Here is a 24,619-nt window from a genome sequence, read left to right as displayed (position 1 = left end):
AAATAATGCCAGCTCCAGCTGTTCGCAAAGGTGTTAGTAGAAAAAGAAAGAAGGAAGAAGAGGAATATGAAAAGAAAATATTCTACTAAGAAAGTAAAGGAAGTACAGAATGAAAGTGTATGCTCAGTACTTGAAAGAATCTCTTTAGATCTCTATTTGCCCTGAATAAAGGGTAATGCTGTGAAATCCATGAATCCAATACCATAGTCATGAGAGCCTTAGAAAAATGTCAGTGGGCAGCCTAGAAGGAAAAGAAGCTTGTGACTGCTCTTGTCTGCATTTTAAACCCTTAACAAAGGTCTTAGTGAGAAAAATATTTGGAAAAAAAAAAAAAAAAAGGAAAGCGTAAGGACAGGTGATAGAGACTTGTTTATGAGAAAACAAACAAACAAAAAAATGTCCGGTGAAGTAAATTACAACTTCCATGTTAAAATCTTCACGACCTTGTAGCCTTCAGCCATGCTCTGTCAAATCTCCATCCCTGTCCTACAATAATAACGTCTTGGGCAGATCCCACTTCTTTCCAATCATGTTCAGTTATTAAAAAACCCAATCCCATCTGATTTGAAGCTCCAATCTTCCCAGCTCAGGCTAATTCTCCCTAGAATGCTGCTGCTCTAACTGGTCATCAATGGCCTCTGTGAAGGTGTCTTGTAGAGACATGTGAACATACTTTGTGGGGTATGAGGGGTGGGCCTCTGGGCACCATCACTGGGAAGCAAGAAACTCTCTTCCACTCTGTCTCACCTACTTCCCAGCAACACATCCCATCCACCCTATGGCCTCTGGGCTGCTTGGGTTTCCTCACCTTGTAGGCAGAACCCTTAGAGGGGGTACCACAGAGAGAACGTGCAAATCTTTTTAAGCCATCAGCTAAGCTGCTGGAAACCCACGCATGGGAGGGAAGGCTCTGCCATCTCTCTCTCTCAAATTCTTTTTTCCTCATGTTCAAATAATCACAGAAAACTACATACGCAGATGTCCAACTAGGGAACGAACTGCTAGTTCCCACTTCCTGCAGATACTCCATGAGTATTAGGTCATTTTTTGGACTTCACTTTATGAGGCTGGGCGTAGGTGCAAAAACACTGTGCTGCACTACTGGTCCCTCTCTGATCTTCTCTTTCTACAGAAAGGTGGGGAGATTAGAAAATGGGATACTTGACTCTTTTTCCTCCTTGGTTTTAGGTTATGGTCACCAATCCTGGGACAACATGAAAAGTCCCTCTCATGACCATAAAAGGCCGAACAGTGGGTAGTGACCCAATTCCTGGAAATCTCTGTCCCTTCCCCATAATAGTTGGAATAATTCTCCCACTAATTAGCCTATGAAATTACTCAGCCCATAAAAAAACCAACCACCCCATATTTCAGGGCCTCTTTCACTCCCTGAGATGGACCACATTCTGTCTATGGAATTCTGTCTCTAAATAAACCTGCTTTCACTTTTAAAAAAATAAATAAATAAAAATAAAATAAAAATTTAAGAAAAGGTATGTTCGTTCTATCCTGTTTATTGTTCCCAAGTTAGAAATATCATTTGCTCCAGTTAACTTTTCAATGGTGCATAAATTCAATTTGACAACTGATTTTATTTTTCTTTCAAATGCAAGCTGCACATTCCTTGTTAATCCACGATTACACTTTCAAGGCAAACGGGTTTTTATTGCCAGAGAGCAAATTAACTCCCATACAGTCTCCTGTGCTTCAACACGACCAACCAGTTGGAACAGGACAGTCAGCTAGTAAGCGCTTGGTCTGCAATTTGCAGAAACGTGCTTCATACAGGCCTCTGAATGCAATAAAAGAATCTGTTATGGTTTTGGCTTTCAAAATTTCCCCACATCAAATTTTCCCAAAAGGAGAAAATAAGAATCTAACTGGAATTTCCTGTTCCAGATACAATACCTTGAAGTCTTATTATACTGCATTCTCTGTTCTTATTTCAGGAATGTACTGAATGATCCTGCTCAGTAATGTGGTTTGCATTTTGTTAAAAACAGCATACAACCTTATTTGATGGACAATGCCCTATTTTTAGGAAGATGTATGTTTTTGTAAAACTCAAACTAATAACTTTTAGAAGGTAAAATTCGATTTTTACGTTCATGTTTTCTTTGTGTATTTTAAAGATGCCACCAAACTAAAGGTAAACTCAAGAAGTGTAGGCAGGCATTACTGCCTTCAAGGTTGTACAATTAAATTATTAGTGCAAATCCATCTCTTCTACAGTATTATATCTGTCATTTTAAACACCTCTGCATCGTAATTATCAGATTTAGTTTTGCTAGTACATTTTGTTCCCTTCAATCCTAAATAAGGCATTTAAATATACAATAAATGGTTAGTTTCAGATTTACCAAAATTGACACAGATTGCCAAATTAGTTGCTTTTATATACTCATTTTTATTACCAAACTAAATTATTTTCATATCAATGGGAACAAAGAACATATTGTCACAAGGTATCTTTGGTATAAAATCCGTTCTTTGAGATGTAATAAAAGGCTTTACATATAACTGGAGGAAATCTTTGCCTTAGGAAAAGATGTCATTTACATTTATACTTGCAGAGTTACATAAGATAAAATTTCCTTATGATGCTTTATTTTAAAGATAAGAAAATCTATTTATTACTTCATTATACTAGATTGAAAGTAGATTTAAAAAGTCTAAAACAAGTGACCCAAAGGTTTTAATCTAACTGAAATTAACATATTTTATTTAATTCTATACTCTAGTAGTTCACCAATTTAATGTCAGCTTGGTTCCAGATAATTGTTTATATTCTTTACAGGAGCCTCTCTGAAAACACACATGAATTACATTAATTCACAACGGTCTCAAGCTTTTACTTTATTTAAAAATTAAAGTATTTAAATGGTATTCCAATTCCTTTTACTATTAATGTCAGGAATCTACAGTGAACACTGCAAGTAAAAGAAATGATTTTGACAAATTGTAGCCTGTGTCATTGAAAGCATAATTGTAATTTATGGAGTGGAAAGGGCATATTAGAGTAGATGGAAACTTCCACTACAGGTGAGGCTACAAAAGAAAGAGCTAACACAGAACTTCAGATGAACATTTATTCTTGCTGGTCTGGGGATCGATCTGACACACAAATTGGATTATCTTATCTAGTAAGAAAAGCAGTCAAGAACTCTAAGTAGAAGAGGTAATAAAACTCAAGATTAAGTAATAAAACTCAAGATTAAGCTGAACTTCCCCTGCTTTTTATGGTATCAGACATCAAAATCAAAACCTGAGTCCTAACATTAAAACCATGTAGAGGATGATAATCAATTTTCAACCACTAGATGGAACCAGAAAGCTGTTTGCCATTCTCAGGATAAGAAAAATTGCTGTGAAAGTGACAAGAGTAGAGAAATGCTATACAGCTTTCAAGCATTGTTAATAGTGAACATAAACAATGAACACCCTTTTGAAAGAGATTTCAAAGAGAAATGAAATAAAGCTCCACCGTTAAATTTGAAAGGCTGATTGTACATGAAAGTGGCCCAAACTCACTACCCTGAAGTTTGTTTTTTCTTCAAAAATTCTAGTGTGGTTTTCTGAAGTGCTCACTTAACTCAAGAAGCCACCTAATTATCACACACACAAATCCTAAAATTCTGTGAAGACTTTTCACCTGCTTTTTAAACTGTCAGGTGAAAAATAAATTCATCTCTCATAATGACACTGAATTCTCAGCTCTTTAATTCCATTATTAAATAAGTCATATCCCACTGATTTTAAACTGTTCTCCTTTAGCATTAATAAAAATCCATAGCGAAGGTGTACCTTCCCCCTCTCTCTCAGAACACAGCCTGCTTGCTTATGAATAAGTACCATACGCTTAGCTTATGGTCAAGTGCTCCGTGCCCTTGTGCATTTGCATTGCTCTGCTGTATCTGTCACTTTAGTTGAGAACATCATAGTGAAGTCTTCAGAAAAGTTGTATTCCATAAATATTAATATTTAGGGATATAGGAGTTTCATAAGCTCCTATTGTTGTTATTCACATTTTATCATTTTGAGTATGTTTTTTGCTCTTTTAAAATTATGTGTAACTAGCAAGTTTCTTCACTGGCTGTCCATGTTGTCATTTGGTTTATTCTCAAGGTATGCAAACTAATCTTACCATAGCCAAAAGAAACTACATTAATAAAATAAATCTACTAGGGGAAATTTATAATACATTCCAAACATACATAAGCCATGTTTACATTCTGTTCTGCCTTGTGTTGAATATTAGTTTTTTGTGATCAGAATGGAACGTTTTCATTTTTGCATTTCCCCAACTCCTAACACAGTGCCTTACACTGTACGAATGCATGTGATTGTTATCGTGGGATGAATGAATGAATGACCAAACCATAACAATATTTTAACTCTATTCAGTGCTATTTTTAGCATGGGACTTCATTCATAACTTAAATTGACCAAAAAAAAAAAAAAAAATGCTCCCAGATTCTGGGCTTAACTTGAAGAGTTTTGAGGTATCTCAATAAAAATACGTTATCGAATTTTATTACTATGTCATTGTAGGCATTTTCTATTGACCACCATCTCTGAGATGTGAGAGAAAAGAATTATCTCACAACAGATTCCCCACAGGGCTGTAAGTATAAAGTAGCAGTGACTATAGATACAGATCTCTTGATTTTCCATTTTGTAAGCTGAGGATATTAGCTACTCTCCCTTCCACATCTCCTCCCTACTTTTCTCTAAAATATCATTTGCTGCACCTTTTTACATTGTTGAAAATGCAAATATCTGTATTTTGTTCCCTGGTTATAAATAAATCAATGGCTTCAGATAAAAGTGGAGAACCCGTTGTACATCTTAAACTTATACGTTACATATCAATTATAATAAAGCTGGGGAAAAAAAGTACAGAGAACCTGAGTTCAGTGATTACATTATTAGGATTATTGCAACATAGTTCATTTAAGAGTTCAGTGGAATGCTATAATTATATAAACTTCTCTGTATTCCCTGAGCAATTCAAGAGAGAATACAAAAAAAAAAAAAAAATTCCTTACTTACTGACCACCTATTGTTCAGTATTATGGCACATTTTAATTTGATTTATTATAGTTTCTTTTTTATTTTCTTGGAGTTTATGATTGCCTTTTTTTTTTTCCAGTTGGGAGAGAAAACAGAAACTTCCTTTGCCACATCCCATTGTATATGTTGCTTTTAATCTAGTCCAGTCTCTTGTTGAGACTTGTCTGGCTTTTCCTATCTTGACCACAGCTTTTAGAAATCTTTGGTTTTAGCTATGGTACAGACATGTGACCTAGGTTCTATCAATCAGACACAAATGCGGGAGTTTATTTTGGAAGTGAGCTAAATGAGGAAACAGGCAGGCAAGGGGCATCTATACTGTTGTGAGGTCTGGCTGCAGAGGTAGCTGGCTCCCAGGATGTTCAGAGGTCAAAGTTCCTTATTGGGTTAGTTGTGGGGTGGGGCAGTGGGAACTGTTCATGCATGTTGAGCCTAAATAAAGGCTAACTTTCCTGTTCTGTGAGTTACCTATATTCCTCCATACACCTCTTTATAATCAGACTAACTCAATGAATATCCTTGTCTAAAGTTAAGAATCCTAGTCAATATTGAGATTTCTCTTCCTTTCTACAAGTTTAAGAGAATTTTTCTTCACCATTACTGCTTTATAATTTGGCAGTGTTATGTCTCTAGGTGTGGTTCTCTTTCATTCATTGTCATTCACAAGCAAGAAACCCTGTCTATTTAAAGATTTAAATCTCCCTTCTTCTGTTACAATTTCTTACATTCTATTCTCTCCATCCTTTCTGGAATTCCCATCAAATCAGATATTACCTCTTTTAGATTGATCTCGTGTACTGCAAATTATTTTTCCTACATATTCTATCTCTTTCTCTTTTTTTAAATCTGAAATCCTCAAGATTTCTATGATGTTACCTTTCAAGGTTTTTATAATCACTCTGTTAATTTCAAAAGGTCTTTACTTTCTATTTCTCTACTATAACTCCTTTTCATATCTTCCTGGGATTAATAATTACAATTATTTTTAGCATTCTGGATTTGTATATTTATGTATTATGGCTTTTCCCATTATTATTGAAGAGAAAATCAGATCCTCCAGAATCATAATCAACAAATTTAAGTTAAATATTCTGAAAATTTTAAACTCTACAAATAAAAAAAATTCCTCAGCATTTTAGTCCTTTGAGCAATCATTATCACCCTTTCATAATCCTTCAGTATTCTTGTGAACTATTATTTATAGTTCTCTACTGTTCAAAAATACATTTGAATTTCTTTTTAATGTATTTTTGCTCTCATTTACTGTGACTCTCCTTGCTTACAAACATTTGACTCTCCTTTCAAATGTTATAGTTTTTTGACCTTAGAAAAAATTGTTTACTAGTGAGTAGAAGACCCAACATCCCTATTATCCCAAAACAATTCCAGTGTGAATACAGATATTGTTCTCTTCTAGCTGGATTTGTTCCCTTCATTTCAACCTGCATGCTGGTTGTCAGCAAATGACAAGAGCCATATTTCAAAGTTCTGAGTATAATATATAGGGATATTAAATAGATTCCCTTGTCTGTGAATATGATTTGTTAAGTCACAGGTTACATCTTATATTAAGCAAGAAGGGCTCAAACTATCTAGTCTGGGGTCTCTAAATGCCAGATTAAGAGGGTTGAACCCCAACCCCAAATTATATGTTAGCTTATAATTCAGACTAATTTATTTAGGAAAAATCTGATTTTTCCCATGGTAAATGTCTGACTAAACTTAATTATAGAGAAATGGTACTGTGGTGGAGGAAACAGGGTAACTTGTTCTGTATACAGAAATTCAATCAAAATGTGTCCTCTTTTTTTCTAGGAATCTTGTACCCCAGAGCCTCACTGGGGGCTGGGATTTTGTCCTGCTGTATCACCTTCTAAACATATGCTGGGATGGAGGTTTCATCAAGTTCATTTACCCACTTTCCATCTTCTAGAAATTCACTGAAATCTCTTCTTTTTCACTGATAAAAGCTTATGACTTTTATTTATTTGCTATCATTTCAGTGGAGCAGATGAGGAGGAGCAGATGAAGACTATGGATCATAAACTACTTTGAACCAGGGGCCTCAATGAATCATCTTTAGTATATCCTTTACTTCATTTACTTAACTAGTGTTTTTTGAGCATTCATGCTGTGAAACACTATAGAAGGTATAAGAATGAGTAAGTTCCAATAAAGATGTTAAAAAAAAAAATGAGTAAGACATGTTCTCCACCTTAAACGAAATTATACCCTATTATGTAGGAAAAAATAAAGGGACCATAACACATGCTCTGGCAGAATGTCATAAAATTCTATGTGAGTTTGTAGAAGGGAAAGATCACATTAAATTGGGGAGTTTAAAAATATTCTTGAGGAGATAGAATTTTCGAATTTTAGCAAAACCCTCTAGGAAGGCAGAAAAAATTCAAGGCGGAGGGAACAACGTTAAAAAAAGATGTAGAAGGCGGAAACCGCAAAGTATATTTAGGATCATGTTATTTGGAGAACACGATACATATGAGTATCATGAGAAATAAGGATATAAAAATAAATTAGTACTAGAGCATACAGGGCTTTAAATAAATAAAATGGATATACTTAAATCTAATTTGATAATGAAAGATGAGCTATTAAAGCCTTTCCAAGCAGAGGACTGTCAGACTGAGCAGTACCTGTATTTCTCAAGATATGTTTAATAGAATAATATTCTAGTAAATCTTTTAATAGGTGTGATTAGGAAAAACATTTCTCGGGTAATCAAACAGATTTTGGATACACCTAATAAAATGTATTTCTGTGGAGATTTTCAGTACATGTTAGTTTGTATAAAAGAAAAATGAGTAACCTTCAGACGTATATCGTTTCTCTTTCTTACAATTACTCCATTCAGACCTCCAGTCTTGAAGTGTGTGTGTGTGTGTGTGTGTGTGTGTGTGTGTGTGTGTGTGTGTGATGGGAGAAATGGAGAAAGGGCCACCAGGGATATATAGACAATCTTTCTTAATTGCCATGATCAAAGAAGCAGCCTTCTGTGGAACCAGCAGAACCATCTGCTGTGCAATAGAGCTTTCATTATTTTTCTTTCTTATCTTCCTGGACAAACTTAATGAAGTGGCGGCCTTCGACCAGGCTTCACTTTCTTATCATCTCCTTAATTGTTCACACTATCTCAAAATGAGAAAGTCTCCATCGTCCAAAATTGTTTTCTCAGAATTTCCCAGAGACCAGTGACCTACTAATTCTGTTTGCGTCTTCTCCATCTTAAACCGTCTGTATTGTTAACCATTCAGTTCTTTCTAGAAATCCTTGCTCCTTTTTGTTCTGTTAAGTTATACTATAGTTGCTGTCCTTTTCTTCCATCTGTTTCCTAAGGAAAAGCCTTAAGTGGTCAGTTTTCCCAAATCCCCACCATTTCTGCTTTCACCTCTGTGGCCCTGAATAGCCCTGATCTCTCCTCAGGAACCAAGAGTAGCAGTAATTTCCATGAGCAATGATACCTGCATCAGAAAGCAAATAGATCCAATACCAAACTCCTTTCTCCTGCCAAAATCACACATTTTATAGTTCTCTACTGTCAAACCTCAGTGTGTAAAGGGATTTTTTTCTTTTTTTCTCTTTTCTACATCCATAACTCATCAGTGGCCAAGTTGTGTAAATTCTAACTTTGCAATATTTTTCTTATCAATTCTCTCTTTCCTTCCCATTGATGATCACTAAGAGCAAAAATATTACCTCTTGGATGGAACTAATGAAATAAATAAATATTTTCATGAAAGTAAATGGAAAGGAAAAGAAAAAATTAAATTTTGATAGAGACAAAATGTCATCAAGATGGGCCAATTGAAGGTCTACCAACTGTTCTGATAATTTGGCATCTCCTTGCTAAAATCATCACGGTCCATGTTTGACAGCCTACAGTGATATCAGTCCAAAGAATAAACTTCTGTTCATCTTTCTAATGAGTTTGCCAAACAATTCAAAATGCTAATTTAATTGACAATAAGAAATACCCCTGCCAAGAGCACTGAGCACTCAAATGTAAATGAAGTGAGTGGGAGGGGAAAACTATGAAGGGCTAAGATACAGAGTAAACTTGAATGAATAAAAGGAGCACAGTTATTCAAAGTCACCTAAAGTTAACATCATCTAGTTGACTCACAGATCAACTAGAACAAGATGAGTATATTAACATCTAGGAAAAGAAAATGTACGATCATGACAGCATTAATGAGCCTTGGGAGATATTGTTCAGGGTCCCAGCTAAGTTGCTCCAGAGACTCCAAAATACAAGATAAATATTTTTAAAATTAATATTCCCCATATAAAAGTACAGAGGTAGGTAATTCGTACTTAATATATGGTTTCCATCTTTCTCCCCATTATCACGGGCTAGAGGAAGAGAACTAAGAAAAGGACGAAGGTGTTTTAAGAGAGCAAATCTAGGGCTTCCCTGGTGGCGCAGTGGTTGAGAGTCTACCTGCCAATGCAGGGGACGCGGGTTCGAGCCCTGGTCTGGGAGGATCCCACATGCCGCGGAGCAACTCGGCCCGTGAGCCACAATTACTGAGCCTGCGCGTCTGGAGCCTGTGCTTGGCAACGAGAGGCCGCGATAGTGAGAGGCCCGCGCACCGCGATGAAGAGTGGCCCCCGCTTGCCACAACTAGAGAAAGCCCTCGCACAGAAACAAAGACCCAACACAGCCATACATACATACATACATACATAAAAAGAATGTAAGCAGACAAGAATAGCATTAAAAAAAAATTAAAAATTAAAAAAAAAAATTAAGAGAGCAAATCTAATTCTAAGGCTGAATTAGGAACTCCATTCTCAGACTTAAGGCAGGTCTGTCACTAAAAGAGCTGACCTTTCTACCTCTAACTCCTGCTTCCTTTGTCTATCTTATTTGTTCCAGAACTCATATTTATTATTTTCCTTAAATATCTATAATCTATACAGCACTTAATTTAAAAATATATTTTTAAGTTAGACTATTTTAGGTTTTGTATTATATTTATGTCTGTGTTTGTTGGGTCTTAAAGTGTTTAGCTTGTGAATATCAACTATTTTTAGTCAAAAATCACCATTAAAAGTTCATTTATTATATAATGAACTTCTAATAATATTATTCTCTCTCCTTTTTTAATGGGGAAATTTGAGTATTATCGTAAGCTTTTTTTTCAATTAGTGGTTTGATAATCTTTGCATAAAGCATTTCCTAGACTATTCAACATTTTCCCCATTATACTACTTAATTCAGCTCCCGAATTTGCTCTTTTATTATTAAATCAATATGTGTGAGCTCTCTGATTTCTGCTGATGCTCAAAGGCAAAATTTCAAACATATTCTGTTAATAAGTGAATCTTCACTATACCTTCATTTAATGCATAATACAGAAGATAATACAAATTACTTTAGTCATACAATATTCTTAATAAAATATATTAGATATTTTAAATTAAGTGATCTGTTTGGATGACTGTTTATATTCAAGTGATGGTATTTATCTGTTTAAGGATCTGAATAGGTTTTTCTTCAAAGGCGATATGAAAGTGGCCAAAAAACACATGAACTAATGCTCAACATTATTAGTAATCAGCAAAATGCAAATCAAAACCACGAGACAGCACTTTACATCCACTAGGACAGTTATGATGCAAAAGGCAGATGATAACAAGCATTGCTGAGGACATGAAGAAATTGGAACCATGATACACTGCTGGTGGCAATGTAAGATGCTATAATCCCTTCAGAAAACATTCTGGCAGTTCCTAAAAAGGCTAAATCGAGTTACCCGATGACCTGGCAATTCCACTCCTAGATATAGACCCAAAGAAATTAAAGCACATGTCCACACAAGAATCTTCACATTAATATTAAGACCTGCCTTATTCACAATGCCATAAACAACCCAAATATCCATCAGCTGATGAATAGAAAAGTAAAATGAAATATATCCATACAATGGAAAATTATTCAGTTATAAAAAGGAACGAAGTAGTGATGCATATTACAATATGGATGAACTTTAAAAACATTATGCCAAGTGAAAGAAGCCAGTCCAAAAAACAAAAAAGCACATATTGTATGATTCCATTTATATGCAATATGCAATGTCCAGAATAGGAAAATCTATAGAGACAGGGTAAGATTAGCCTATGGTTGAAAGAGTTTGGATACAATGTGGGCGGCTGCAAAAACGTAAAGAATTTCTTTATGGGATGATGAAAATATTAGGAGTTAGCAGCGATAGTTGCACAGTTCTATGAATATACGAAAAATATTACATTGTATACTTTAATGTGTAAATTATATGGTATGTGAACTATATCTCAATAAAGCTGCTATAAAGAGAGTTATTTTGATGGACTAAGGCATTTATTGTGTCACTTAACTGGGAAATAATTTTGCAGGTCAATCTTACTTATGGGAAATCCTTAATAATGTGGTAACAATGTATTCAACAACATCACTTTCATTTTTAATATGACAAAATTCATTACAGTATATTAGGAAAAGTCCTATTTTAAGTGTCGCTGAAATTCTTTTTAAATTTATGTTAAGTGTAATTTGTTCACCAGGCAATATTGTCTGCCAAAAAATAATATTTACTAGGAGTTGGAAAATGTAATTTAACCGATCTATAAATACTAATGTGTGTTAGTGGTGATGGGCCTCATTTTATCATTTGTGCAAGAGAGAAGCTGGGCTAGATATTCAGCTCTAACGCTGTATGATTCTATGACAAAGATGGATGACAAAATAATGAAGCCATGTGATAAGTTCTATGAACATTCAATTAGTTGGTGACAAAACAGCTTTCAGTATTTTATTTAATTCCATCAAAATGCTAAGCATGTCCATCAAAGAAAATCAATTTCATTCATGATCCTGTTACATCCTTTCCACTGCAAATCTTAAAGGCTTATAAATTTATAGAATAGAAACATTTATATTCAGAACTTTGGGAAAATTGCTCCTGGGAAAATCTTTCTGTCCCAATAGAACAGAGACATAATTAGAGGTAAGAGAGTAAAATTTACTTAAAATACCAGAGGGCATTTACTATTTTTCAATTAGCAATTTCCTCCATCCAGTACTAAATCCCAGGAAAGAATTTTCCTTTTCTTTGACTTATTTGATTTGGCACTTCACTTAAATAACTATCAATTAACTCACTAAATTTAAATTTTCATAACTACAAGCACCATGGTGGAATTTACTTAGAAAATCAACATTTTGTCTAAAATACCAAGTAAGGAATATGAAAAGTATGAAATGCAGTGCAACATTTGTCTCTTTAAATAAGGGCAGTGACTGTGTTTGCTGATTGTATTTTACTTGATTATGCAAGTCAAAAACAACCTCTATATTTTATGAAACTCTATCAAAATAAACAAAGAGGAAAAAATGTTTTGATGATATAATTTCCCTCAATACCCTGAAATTCATATTAAACATTATTTCTTTTATATTACATTAGCTGATTTTATCAACTACTTTGTTATCATTCTATAATAATTTTAAAATTTTAATTTTGAGCTCATTTGTGCACATATAGCTTTCAGATAAAAACTTACCTCAGAAACAGAAAAAAAACAGCTTTAAGGCCATACAGTAATGACTGCTGTCATCCTGCTTTTACAAGTTTTATTTGCGAATTATTCATCTTGAAAATAGAAACAATGCCCTAATCCTAGGCCTAACAAGTGATGAAAACATAAAATTTAGGATGAAACAAATTATATCAAGATTAGTTAGAAAAGACAGCAAATCACTGTCAATTTCCTATATGTCTTGGACCCTGTAACAGGTTTGTATTTGTCTGTCTGTCTCTCTACCTATCTATCTATCTATCTGTCAGATGATGATAACACACAAATACAAGTATAGGTACATATCTAGCTGTATATACCTAGGCTTACTACTGTATTTCTAAATCACATAACTGCACTTATATTTTTTTATAATTTAAAATGCATTATCTTAAAGAAAAAAATATACTTACTGCCCTCTAGAGGTATGAACCAGTAGTGTAATAAGTGTAGATGTTGCTGGGCATATACAGTTTAAAGCTAACATGGCGTATTTAAACTCTTCTTCACAAACAACATGATCTGTTTGAAATAAAATAGGTAAATTAGAATAATTTACCTTGGGATAGTAGTATTTTAAAATAATATGAAAAATAAAACAATGAATAAAATTATAAAACTTTCCATATAAACACACTTGTTTTAGAGAGGTTTTTACATGTGCAAATTTATCCCCAGGAAAAATGATTCATAAGAGAGAGTACTAGACTATGAGGTAAGTTACTGAGGTATGGAGGATCTGGCCCCAGACCTGTCTTTAATAAAATTGACAGCCTTTGGCAAAATGTTTATTTTTCCTGTGCCTCATCTGTAGAAGGAGGTAACATGTAGGTAGGTTAGAGGTACAGTCTGGATAATAAACCAGAGACTATATAAAGTCTCCTTTACTTCTGATAATTCTATGGTATGAAATACAATAGTACTGATTTATAACATAATTGATTTATCAACTTCATCGTCAACATAAAGACTTAGAAAGTGATTATTAAAAAATGTGGCAGATAATATTTGCACAACATACACGTAATAGATTTTTTATAATCAAAACAACCGTAATGACCAATCAATAAAAATTAATCCTGAAATAAATATAAATTTAAATTATACTTTAACCTCAGGACCTAGGTCAAAAATTCAAAAGATGGTAGGGTCCAGTCAGAAAAGATAATAAATGGCATAAAAAGAAATTCAATGACATAAAAACAATAAAGAGTGTTAGAAAAGATGGCCCGTAAGGGGGCGCAGGTCATATTAAAGGGGGGTGATGCTACTCAGCCCAAGTATATTATTTTCATGCAAGAACGAGGGCCCGGATGCCATATACTCAATTTTCCACAGAAATCATATTTTAGAGAAGCAATTAAAGTTTGTTTGGGAAAAAAGCTGTTTGTTTTGGGGAAAAAAAACTTCCCTTCCAAGTAAACTATTATAGCTGGTATTGGAAATAAAGACTGTTTAAAGTTCTAAGAAAATAAATATTCTTAGGCAGAAAATAGCAGTTTTAGCTAAATTAAGAAACAGAAGGTTGAATAGGTGAGTCGGATCTATAAGATGAATACATACACCATACAGTTTATGAAGAAACAAGATTACTTGGGAAATGGTTCATCAAATGCTCCAGACAGATAAATAATAACATTACTCCAATTTGTATAACATGAGTTAGCATATGAAAGAGCCCATTATTTTTTTCTTTTTCCTTCATTTCCTTATTCATTTTTTTTCTTTCACATTTTATGGAAGAAATTGTATGCTATGGTTACATATCAGGATTTACTCTTAAAAAAATCAAGAATCTGCTAATAATGTCTCTTTCTTTGTTTCTCTTTCCTCTTTTTTTTGCTTGTCAAATATATTATAATGATAATGTTTAAGGAAAATCTCAAAAATACATAACGATGATACTTAATATTTTGCAGGAAGGCAGGTAGATTCTAAATCCAAGTTTGAATGTGGAAAAGTATACAAAAATATTTGCAAAATAACAGTGACTTAAACCACTATTTCAATATTTCTCAAAATAATTTTTGAGTGTGTACGCCCTATCTATGAAAATAAAGTAACAAAACTGCTAAATGAAGAGTGTTATTACTTTAGAATTATATGATAGCCATACATATGGGGTCCATAAATTTTAAACCAAAAATTGAACATATGATTTAAGAAAAATGTTTACATGTTTTATGACATGAGATAGACTACCAGAAAATTTAGAAGGTATGTTTACCATATATGCAAAACCACATGCAATTATTAACTTTCCCTTGGTTTAATGTACAAACCGTATTTCTTCTAGTAGGGGACCATGAGAAAATGTGATAGTTCTGTGATAGTTGAAAAATATTCCATCTTATTTCCCTTCAGTGGTTAAAAAGTAAAAAATTGGGTCCCCTTCCTTCCCTTTTCCTCACTTAATGTGTTCATCTGTGTTTGGTTGGGGATGGTTGATGGAAGATCATGTTGCACTGGCTAATTTTTCAAAAACTATACTAATCTGTGGGAAATGGAAAGAAGGGAAAGATTAGTAAGTTTTAGGTAGTAATATTTATTTCTGTATATGCTTTTTTCTATAAGTAAGTAAAGTTTTTACAGTGTCTATTAGCCTATCAAGCAATGTACATATTACTGGAGGCTATTTTACACATAAATACAAAGTAGGTTTTGCACTATTTTAGTAAATACTGAATTATTTAGAAAGACAACCACTGTATAAATTAAGAGAAAGTTTATTTTGTTTAGTATTGTATGTGAGTCATTAATATGAATTTAAGATATGATCATTAATAATAAGAATGTGCCCACTACTGTCAGTGTCAGTAGTGGGCACATACTTATTGGTGCAAGCAATTGTCTCTCTTGTATTGTCTTTTTTTGGTTATTCATACCTGGGCATTTACATATTGAAATATACACTTCCTTATTATTAATTATTTCCCTTCTCTTTCTCCTTCATATTACAATTAGGACATTATATTAATTATTTAAAATGTATTCATATAGATATTTACATTTACTCTGAATTTCATTCCAGGATAGTAAAGGAAGTGCTACAAAATATTTATCATAAAAAAGAGGTATTGGATCAGATAGGTTGAAAGCAATCATCTTAGATTAATGAGTTAATTGTATATAATGTTGGGATTCCTTGTTAGATAATAAGAAAAATCAGTACTCTTTTTATAAAGAAAACATCTATGTAATCAATAAGGAGGATGATTAGCACAGGGAAAGGACTATGATACAATAATATTCTTCATTTGCATAAATTACAGAAACCCAGTCTGCAAAACAGAATTGAATATATCTCTAGATCTCTCCTCTCAGGTCCAAATCTATCCCTCCTTCTCAGATATTTTTTGAATACTCATCACTATCCATTAACTTGAATTAAAAAACTGACAATATTCTTTCATCCTACTTTGCCCCTCATTTCCCAATGTCATATGACTGCCAAGGTTTATGGACTGATTATACCACTAAAGCCCTCCGTCTCTCTCTCATTCCCCTACCCCCATTCCCACTCTCACTACTTACTACAGGCTTCTGATCCTTGTCCATACTCTTAAGGGCCAGCTATCAGCTTTTAGAATTAATTTCTTTTTCAAATTTTGGAAAGACAATATGCTTCATCTTGCAAACCATATGTAATATGTGTAGGGAGCAACCTATGCTTATGTCTATTATTTCTTCAGCTAATGTGGGAATACTCATACTAATTTTAGGAATAAACCTATCTAAAGAGGCAAAAGACCTGTATGCAGAGAACTATAAGATACTGATGAAAGAAATCAAAGATGACACAAACAGATGGAGAGATATACCATATTCTCGGATTGGAAGAATCAATATTGTGAAAATGACTATACTACCCAAAGCAATCTATAGATTCAACACAATCCCTATCAAATTACCAATGGCATTTTTCACAGAACTCGAGCAAAAAATTTTACAATTTGTATGGAAACACAAAAGACGTCCAATATCAAAAGCAATCTTGAGAAAAAAAATGGAGCTGGAGGAATCAGGCTCCCTGACTTCAGACTATACTACAAAGCTACAGTAATTAAGACACAAAAACAGAAATATAGATCAATGGAACAGGATAGAAAGCCCAGAGATAAACCCATGCAACTATGGTCACGTAATCTATGATGAAGGAAGTCAGAATATACAATGGAGCCAAAGACAGCCTCTTCAATAAGTGGTGTTGGGAAAACTGGACAGCTACGTGTAAAAGAATGAAATTAGAACACTCCCTAACACCGTACACAAAAATAAACTCAAAATGGATTAAAGACCTAAATGTAAGGCCAGACACTATCAAACTCTTAGAGGAAAACATAGGCAGAATACTCTTTGACATAAATCGCAGCAAGATTTTTTTTTGACCCACTTCCCAAGGTAATGAGAATAAAAACAAAAATAAACAAATGGGACCTAATGAAACTTAAAATCTTTTACACAGCAAAGGAAACCATAAACAGAGGAAAAGACAACCCTCAGAATGGGAGAATATATTTGCAAACGAAGCAACTGACAAAGGATTAATCTCCAAAATATACAAACAGCTCATGCAGCTCAATATCAAAAAAATAAACAACCCAATCAAAAAATGGGTGGAAGACCTAAATAGACATTTCTCCAAAGAAGACATACAGATGGCCAGCAAACACATGAAAAGACGTTCAACATCACTAATTATTAGAGAAATGCAAATCAAAACTACAATAAGGTATCACCTCACACTGGTCAGAATTGCCATCATCAAAAAATCTACAAAAAATAATTTCTGGAGAGGGTGTGGAGAAAAGGGAACCCTCATGAATTTTTAGTGGGAATGTAAATTGATAGAGCCACTATGGAGATTCCTTAAAAAACTAAAAATAGAACTACTATATGACCCAGCAATACCACTACTGGGCATATACCCAGAGAAAACCATAATTCAAAAAGAGTCATGTACCAAAATGTTCATTGCAACTCTATTTACAATAGCCAGGACATGGAAGCAACCAAAGTGTCCATCGACAGATGAATGGATAGAGAAGATGTGGCACATATCTACAATGGAATATTACTCAGCCATAAAAAGAAACGAAATTGAGTTATTTGTAGTGAGGTGGATGGACCTAGAGTCTGTCATACAGAGTGAAGTAAGTCAGAAAGAGAAAAACAAATACCATATGCTAACACATATATATGGAATCTAAAAAAAAAAAAAAATGGTTATGAAGAACCTAGGGGCAGGACAGGAATAAAGATGCAGACATAGAGAATGGACTTGAGGACACGGGGAGGGGGAAGGGTAAGCTGGGACGAAGTGAGAGAGTGGCATGGACTTATATATACTACCAAATATAAAATAGATAGCTAGTGCACAGGGCGATCAGCTCAGTGCTTTGTGACCACCTAGAGGGGTGGGATAGGGAGAATGGGAGGGAGATGCAAGAGGAAGGAGATATGGGGATATATGTATATGTATAGCTGATTCAGTTTGTTATAAAGCAGAAACTAACACTCCATTGTAAAGCAATTATACTCCAATAAAGATGTTAAAAAATAAATAAATAAATAAATAAAATAAAATAAAAAGATGTGGTACATATATGCAATGGAATATTACTCATCCATAAAAAGGAACAAAACTGGGTCATTTGTAGAGATATGGCTGGACCCAGAGACTGTCATACAGAGTGAAGTAAGTTAGAAACAGAAAAACGAATATTGTATATTAATGCATATATGTGGAATCTGAAAAGATTTGTATAGACGATCTTGTTTACAAAGCAGACATAGTGACACAGACGTAGAGAACAAATGTATGGATACCAAGGGGGAAAGGGGGGAGTGGGATGAATTGCGAGATTGGGCTTGACATATATACACTATTGATACTATGTATGAAATAGATAACTAATGAGAACCTACTGTATAGCACAGGGAACTCTATTCAGTTCTCTGTGGTGATCTAAATGAGACGGAAATCCAAAAAAGAGGGGATATATGTATACGTACAGCTGATTCACTTTGCTATACAGTATAAACTAACACAATATTGTAAAGTAACTTACCCCAATAAAAATTTTTAAAAAAATTAAGTTCAGTACAGGGATTGCTACCAAATAATTTCAGGTCAGGTCAGATTTTAACACCAACACAAATAATAAAATATTTTCTTTTCTCAGAATTTTCTGGATTGGGGATTACAGTTAAGGGATGCCGGACCTTTATTCAAACTCTCATAATCTCTCACTGGGGGTAACGAAACAGCTTCTGAACTGCTCTTCCTGTTCTCCGATTCTTCAGCATCCCACCTATCACCCTTCTAAAACTGTGTTGGCCAATATGGTTGCCTCAGCCATAAAAAGGAATGAAATAATGCCATTTACAGCAACATGGATAGCCCCAGAGATTACCATACTAAGTGAAGTAAGCCAGACAAAGACAAATATCATATAATACTGCTTATATGTGGAAGCTAAAATAAGAATGATACAAATGAACTCACATACAAAACTGAAGTAGACCCATAGACATAAAAAACAAACATGATAATCAAAGGGGAAAGCAGGGGGAGGGATAAATTAGGAGTTTAGGGATTAACCTATACATGCTACTATATATAAAACAGATAACCAACAAGGACACACTGTATAGCACAGGGAACTCTACTCAATATTTTCCAATAACCTATAAGGGAAAAGAATCTGAGAAAAAATAGATATATACGTATGAATAACTCAATCACTTTGCTGTACACCTGAAATGAACACATTGTAAATCAACTATACTTCAATAAAATAATTAACTAATTAATTACATAAAATAAAAATGAAACTGCTGGCCAATACAGTTGCCTCTGCTACATGTGGCTATTTACATTTAAATAAACTAAAATTATACAGAAATAAAAGTTCAATAACAATTAAGTTCTCAATAACACTTGTGACTACTGGCTAGGTATTAGACAAGGCAAACAGAACATTTCCATTATCAACAATAACTAGAGAGTGCTGTTTGATCTTCCAAATGGACTAATGATCTTTCATAAATCCTAAAGCTTATAGTATATATTTCGAATTCCTTAAAATGTCATTCCTAGATTGTCAGAATTTGGGTAATCTTACTAACATATCACTCTTTTCATGCCTCTTCTCAGCCATATTGCTACTAAAATTGTTCATCTATAACAACAGGAAAAAAGGTAGAATATATGGGCGTTCTACCTTCAGGTTGGTGGGTAGATGTGTAGGCAGACGTTTACGAAAATTTTGTTTTTCTTCCAATTGTTCTACTCTCTCTTTTTTTTTTTTAATATGGATACATGGGAGCTTTTTTTTTTTTTTTAAGTATTTGTTTATTTATTTATTTATGGCTGTGTTGGGTCTTCGTCTCTGTGCGAGGGCTTTCTCCAGTTGCGGCAAGCGGGGGCCACTCTTCATCGCGGTGCGCGGGCCTCTCACTATCGCGGCCTCTCCTGTTGCGGAGCACAGGCTCCAGAAGCGCAGGCTCAGCAATTGTGGCTCACGGGCCCAGCCGCTCCGCGGCATGTGGGATCTTCCCAGACCAGGGCTCGAACCCGTGTCCCCTGCATTGGCAGGCAGATTCTCAACCACTGCGCCACCAGGGAAGCCCCTGTTCTACTCTCTTAGTAAAATAGGTGGAAATGATGATTAGGGAAGAGGTTGGAGTTGAGAGGAGAAAATATGGTATCACTGTTTAAGAGAGTGGGAGAAGAAACAGAATTGAGAGACAGAATGATTGTTTGGCAGCTTCTAGACCCCTAAAAATTAGTGATCATGAATTTAATGGAGGAATAGCCTGCAGGTCGTCTTTTGTTTGGTTTCCTCTGGCCACATTCAAATGCATGGAAGTAAACACCTAGAAGACAGAGAGTTGTTCACTAGAGTTGATTTCTGACAAACAAGTCTAACTAATGGAAAGTCAACGAACTAGGCTGAATTGAAATTATGGGTTCTAAAGGTGTGCCATGGGATGCAAACAGGTTAAGAAGGGAAGACAGGACCAACAGGTGAAAACTTGGTCGACTCAACAAATCGCAAGTCCCAGTGTAGTCAAAAGATTGTTGGAGTTCTGTATTAGAGGACATGAACTAGAAAGATAGGGGGTGGTGGTCACAGAGGGGGGACTAGGAATAGCCATGATAGAAGGCTCACATTTACATGATCTAGGGAATATGCCTCTAGAAGTGGGTGCAGAGATAAGACGTGGACAAGAACACTGAAAGAAGGGAAATCACCGAAACACAAGTCTAGGGCACTGAAAGAAGCATTTTCCTGGCTATCCGTATGACCAAGCAGTGTGGAAAAGAGGGACAATGACTTAGGAGATTGGGCAGTTTTTCAGCTCATTTTTTTTCATCAGCTACTTACATTTCCTTTTGGGGACATTTCAAGCCACAAACTGCCAGTTTTTATCAAGTGATTTTCTAATTAAAAACTGGCCATCATCAAAAAATCTACAAACAATAAATGCTGGAGAGAGTGTGGAGAAAAGGGAACCTTCCTACACTGTTGATGGGAATTTAAATTGGTGCAGCCATTGTGGAGAATAGTATGGAGATTCCTTAAAAAACTAAAAATAGAGCTACCATATGATTGATCCAGCAAACCCACTCCTGGGCATATACCCGGAGCAAACCATAATTCAAAATGATACATGCACCCCAATGTTCATTGCAGCACTATTTATAATAGCCAGGTCATAGAAGCAACCTAAATGTCCATTGATGGAGGAATGGATAAAGAAGATGTGGTACATATATACAATGGAATATTACTCAGCCATAAAAAAAGAACAAAAATGGGTCATTTGTAGAGACATGGATAGACCTAGAGACTGTCATACTGAGTGAAGTAAGTCAGACATGGAAAGACAAATATCATATATCACTTGTATGTGGAATCTAAAAAAAAAAGGGTACAAATGAATTCATTTACAAAACAGAAGTAGAGGCACAGATGCAGAAAACAAACTTATGGTTACCACGGGATAAGGTGGGGGGGATAAACTGGGAGATTGGGATTGACATATACACACTACTATATATAAAATAGATATCTATATAATAGATAACCTGCTGTATAGCACAGGGAACTCTACTCAATACTCTGTAGTGACCTATATGGGAAAAGAATCTAAAAAAAAAAAAAAGAGAGTGGATATATGTATAACTGATTCACTTTGCTGTACACCTGAAACTAACAACACTGTAAATCAACTATACTCCAATAAAATTTTTTTAAAAAGAAGACTAAGTTATATAAAATTTAAGTACTATAGAGACGCATAATGTAGAATTATATCGGTGACAGAAATTGCTATCTTTCCCTATTATCCATTTTCCCCTCTGAATGCAGAAACTACCTGTCGATGGAGACACGTCTGGGAGAGGTATCAGAAAGGGCAAGAATACTAACGTGGGTGACAGCACCTTGCTGATTTTAGTCAGGTATACAGAGACAGATGATCTGGGGTAAAAATCGATCACTCTGCAAGCAGAGAGAGAAGGGAACATTGCTTGAAGCCAGAAACCTAGGAGTCCAGGAATCCGGACAGTTGCAGAACCAAAACAGTGAACTGTACCCTAAATCGCAGGAGATGACACTGTCTTTCAGAATCTTTATCAGCGACCTCCTTTTAAGACTTTTCAGCCAGATCAATAAAGCTGGACCTAATGTGGGGATCAGATAAAGGTGCTGTGCTGCCTTCCCACCCAATAAACTTATTGTTTCAGATGATGCCGAGGTAGTTGCCATGACAACCGAGAGGGTGATATGGACACGGTAGCAAAAGCCAGTAAATATGGCAAGTGCAAGAAAGTTCTTAGAAAAGAACTTTGAGCACAATTATAGACACATAGAAAGGACTGGCGGAAATCTGTTCTAATTTCAACATTCTCTGTAGCCACAGAAGATAGTGACCACGGATCTATGTTTATGAATAGACAAAGGAGTTATTTTCTAAGAGCAGGATGAGTGTCTAATCAAAAAAATTACTGCAAGGTCTCTGCAATTCATGTCCCACAGGATTTCACCATTCCTGTGGAACAATGTCTGCTGTGTGTCTCCCTTTCTTTTTCGAAAACCCACTATTTTATCATAGCTATCTTGCCTTGCTATTATATATGCATATGGGGTGGGGGAGAGGTAACTAACTCACTTATTGGTGTGTTCATTGCCAGACTATTAGGATCTACAGCTAGCAATGACTTTGCATTATCGAGATATCCTGCACTTTGAGTTGGATGCAGCAATTGAGGCAACTTTGGGGAATTTTTCATAATAATGAATGAGTATCTTAATGTATAAGGGAAAAACACTGTACATGGATACTTGCGTGGACAAAAAGGTTTGAACTGTGGCTGAAACTACTCTCACCCCATATTCATTCTCTCCTTCTTCCTTTTAGTAAGAGACTTCATTTCCCCTCACCCATCTCCAAGGTTTAGCTGGGTGCGTGCCTGTCCAGGGAGAAATGACATGTCTCAACTCCTCCTTTAGTTAAATATGGTTACTAGACTAGGTTTTGTAAACTTCTGGATCAATATTTTGTAGAGAAAACCACTTCCCCTACACGCTGTCCCTCTTGCTGGTGAGACCACATATGTGGCAAAAGTCCAGTTTTGATTATGCAGACAAAGATTACTCCTTAGCAATGATCAAATCTGTCCATGTTTTCTTTCTAATTTACTTCCCTTGTTGAAGAAAGCATTTCCTCTTTCGAAATCTTGTATTTTCTTCTCATCCCTGTAAAGTTTCTGTTTTGACTCAGCTCTTTCTCTTGGGTTGCTTGCCATCAGGGCATACGCACATGAGAGCAAATGGTGTCAACCCCAAGTGTGCCAGGCCACAGGCAAGGTCCTGATCCCTCAGAGCCTAACTTGCCTTATCTTTAAAACTGTGAATTATAATAATATTTACCTCATAGGGTTTTCTGCGGAGAAAAGTAGATAATGAATATAAAATGCTCATCAGAATTCTAAACAGGTACTATTTATCATCACAATCCTGCATTATTAAAAATAAAAAGACAGATTTCAATAAACCATCTTGAAATAATGTCAATAATACAGTTTTAAAATGTAAGTAGCAAAACGATACAATATAACTCCATGGATAAAAAAGCTGACTTCTGCATATATGTTCATGTGTGCATACGTATGTGTGAATAAGCATGAAAAATTGTAAGAATGGGAATCAAAATGTTAAGAGTAACTATCTTAAGGAATGGGAAACAGTTTTCAAGGGCTACGACTTTTAAAATAGCAGGATTATGTGAGATTCGTGGTTTCTGTTTTATTGCTATTTTTATTAGGTTTGATTTAAAAGCTCTTCAGATAAGCAATTACAATTAAAGCTACAAATTTACAGACAGATACGATCAAATCTATTTTCAAGGCCCTTTTCCTTTATGGAAAATCAATTTGTTAATTACATTTTAACAAGTCAGAATATCTTTTTTTTTTTTTTTTTTTTCAGAATATCTTTTTAAAAGTCTGCCTCACAGTATTTTTTGAGCTTGTCTATGATTTAAAGCACTGGAAGCTTCTTCCATGCGGTTGCTAGGTAAAAGCTCTTCAGAAAGCAGTAAGCAACAGTGGACAGTGCATGAAAGCAGTCTAGTCCTGGATTTTGATTTACAGAAATCAAATATCCTTTGGAGAAAGAGCTTTTAAAGAGAAACACGAAACAGGGTAAATTTTAAAAATTGAATGTTATTTGTTTTTATTTTACAGGGAAAGAGTTTATTACATAGACCGACTGAACAAATTGCATTATAAACCTCTCACATAGCCTTCGCTTATTAGACTCTGTTTATAAGCATGAGTGGGTTGACTGCCATGAAAATTGCTTCTTTTTCTTCGAGGAGAATAATCTCTAACAATCGAGTTTTATTTTGGTCCTGTTGCTTTAATCAATAAAATACCAGTCAGAGTGTGTGTGTG

General features: G+C 34.9%; 1 protein-coding gene across 8 annotated transcripts in view; it reads right to left on the bottom strand.

Moving 5' to 3' along the window:
* Positions 1 to 24,619, bottom strand: part of KCNT2 (potassium sodium-activated channel subfamily T member 2) — a 376,144-nt gene that overhangs the window by 116,866 nt on the left and 234,659 nt on the right. For all 8 annotated transcript variants that reach the window (XM_082394255.1, XM_082394261.1, XM_082394256.1 and 5 more), the window contains one exon: positions 13,065 to 13,173. In XM_082394255.1, coding sequence (XP_082250381.1) covers positions 13,065 to 13,173 — 109 coding nt within the window. The remainder of the gene's footprint in view (positions 1 to 13,064; positions 13,174 to 24,619) is intronic.

The sequence above is a fragment of the Balaenoptera borealis genome, assembly GCF_965194805.1.
Source record: "Balaenoptera borealis genome assembly, chromosome: 1".
In the NCBI taxonomy this organism is placed as follows: Eukaryota; Metazoa; Chordata; class Mammalia; order Artiodactyla; family Balaenopteridae; genus Balaenoptera; species Balaenoptera borealis.
This window is presented reverse-complemented; position numbering and strand designations above follow the sequence as displayed.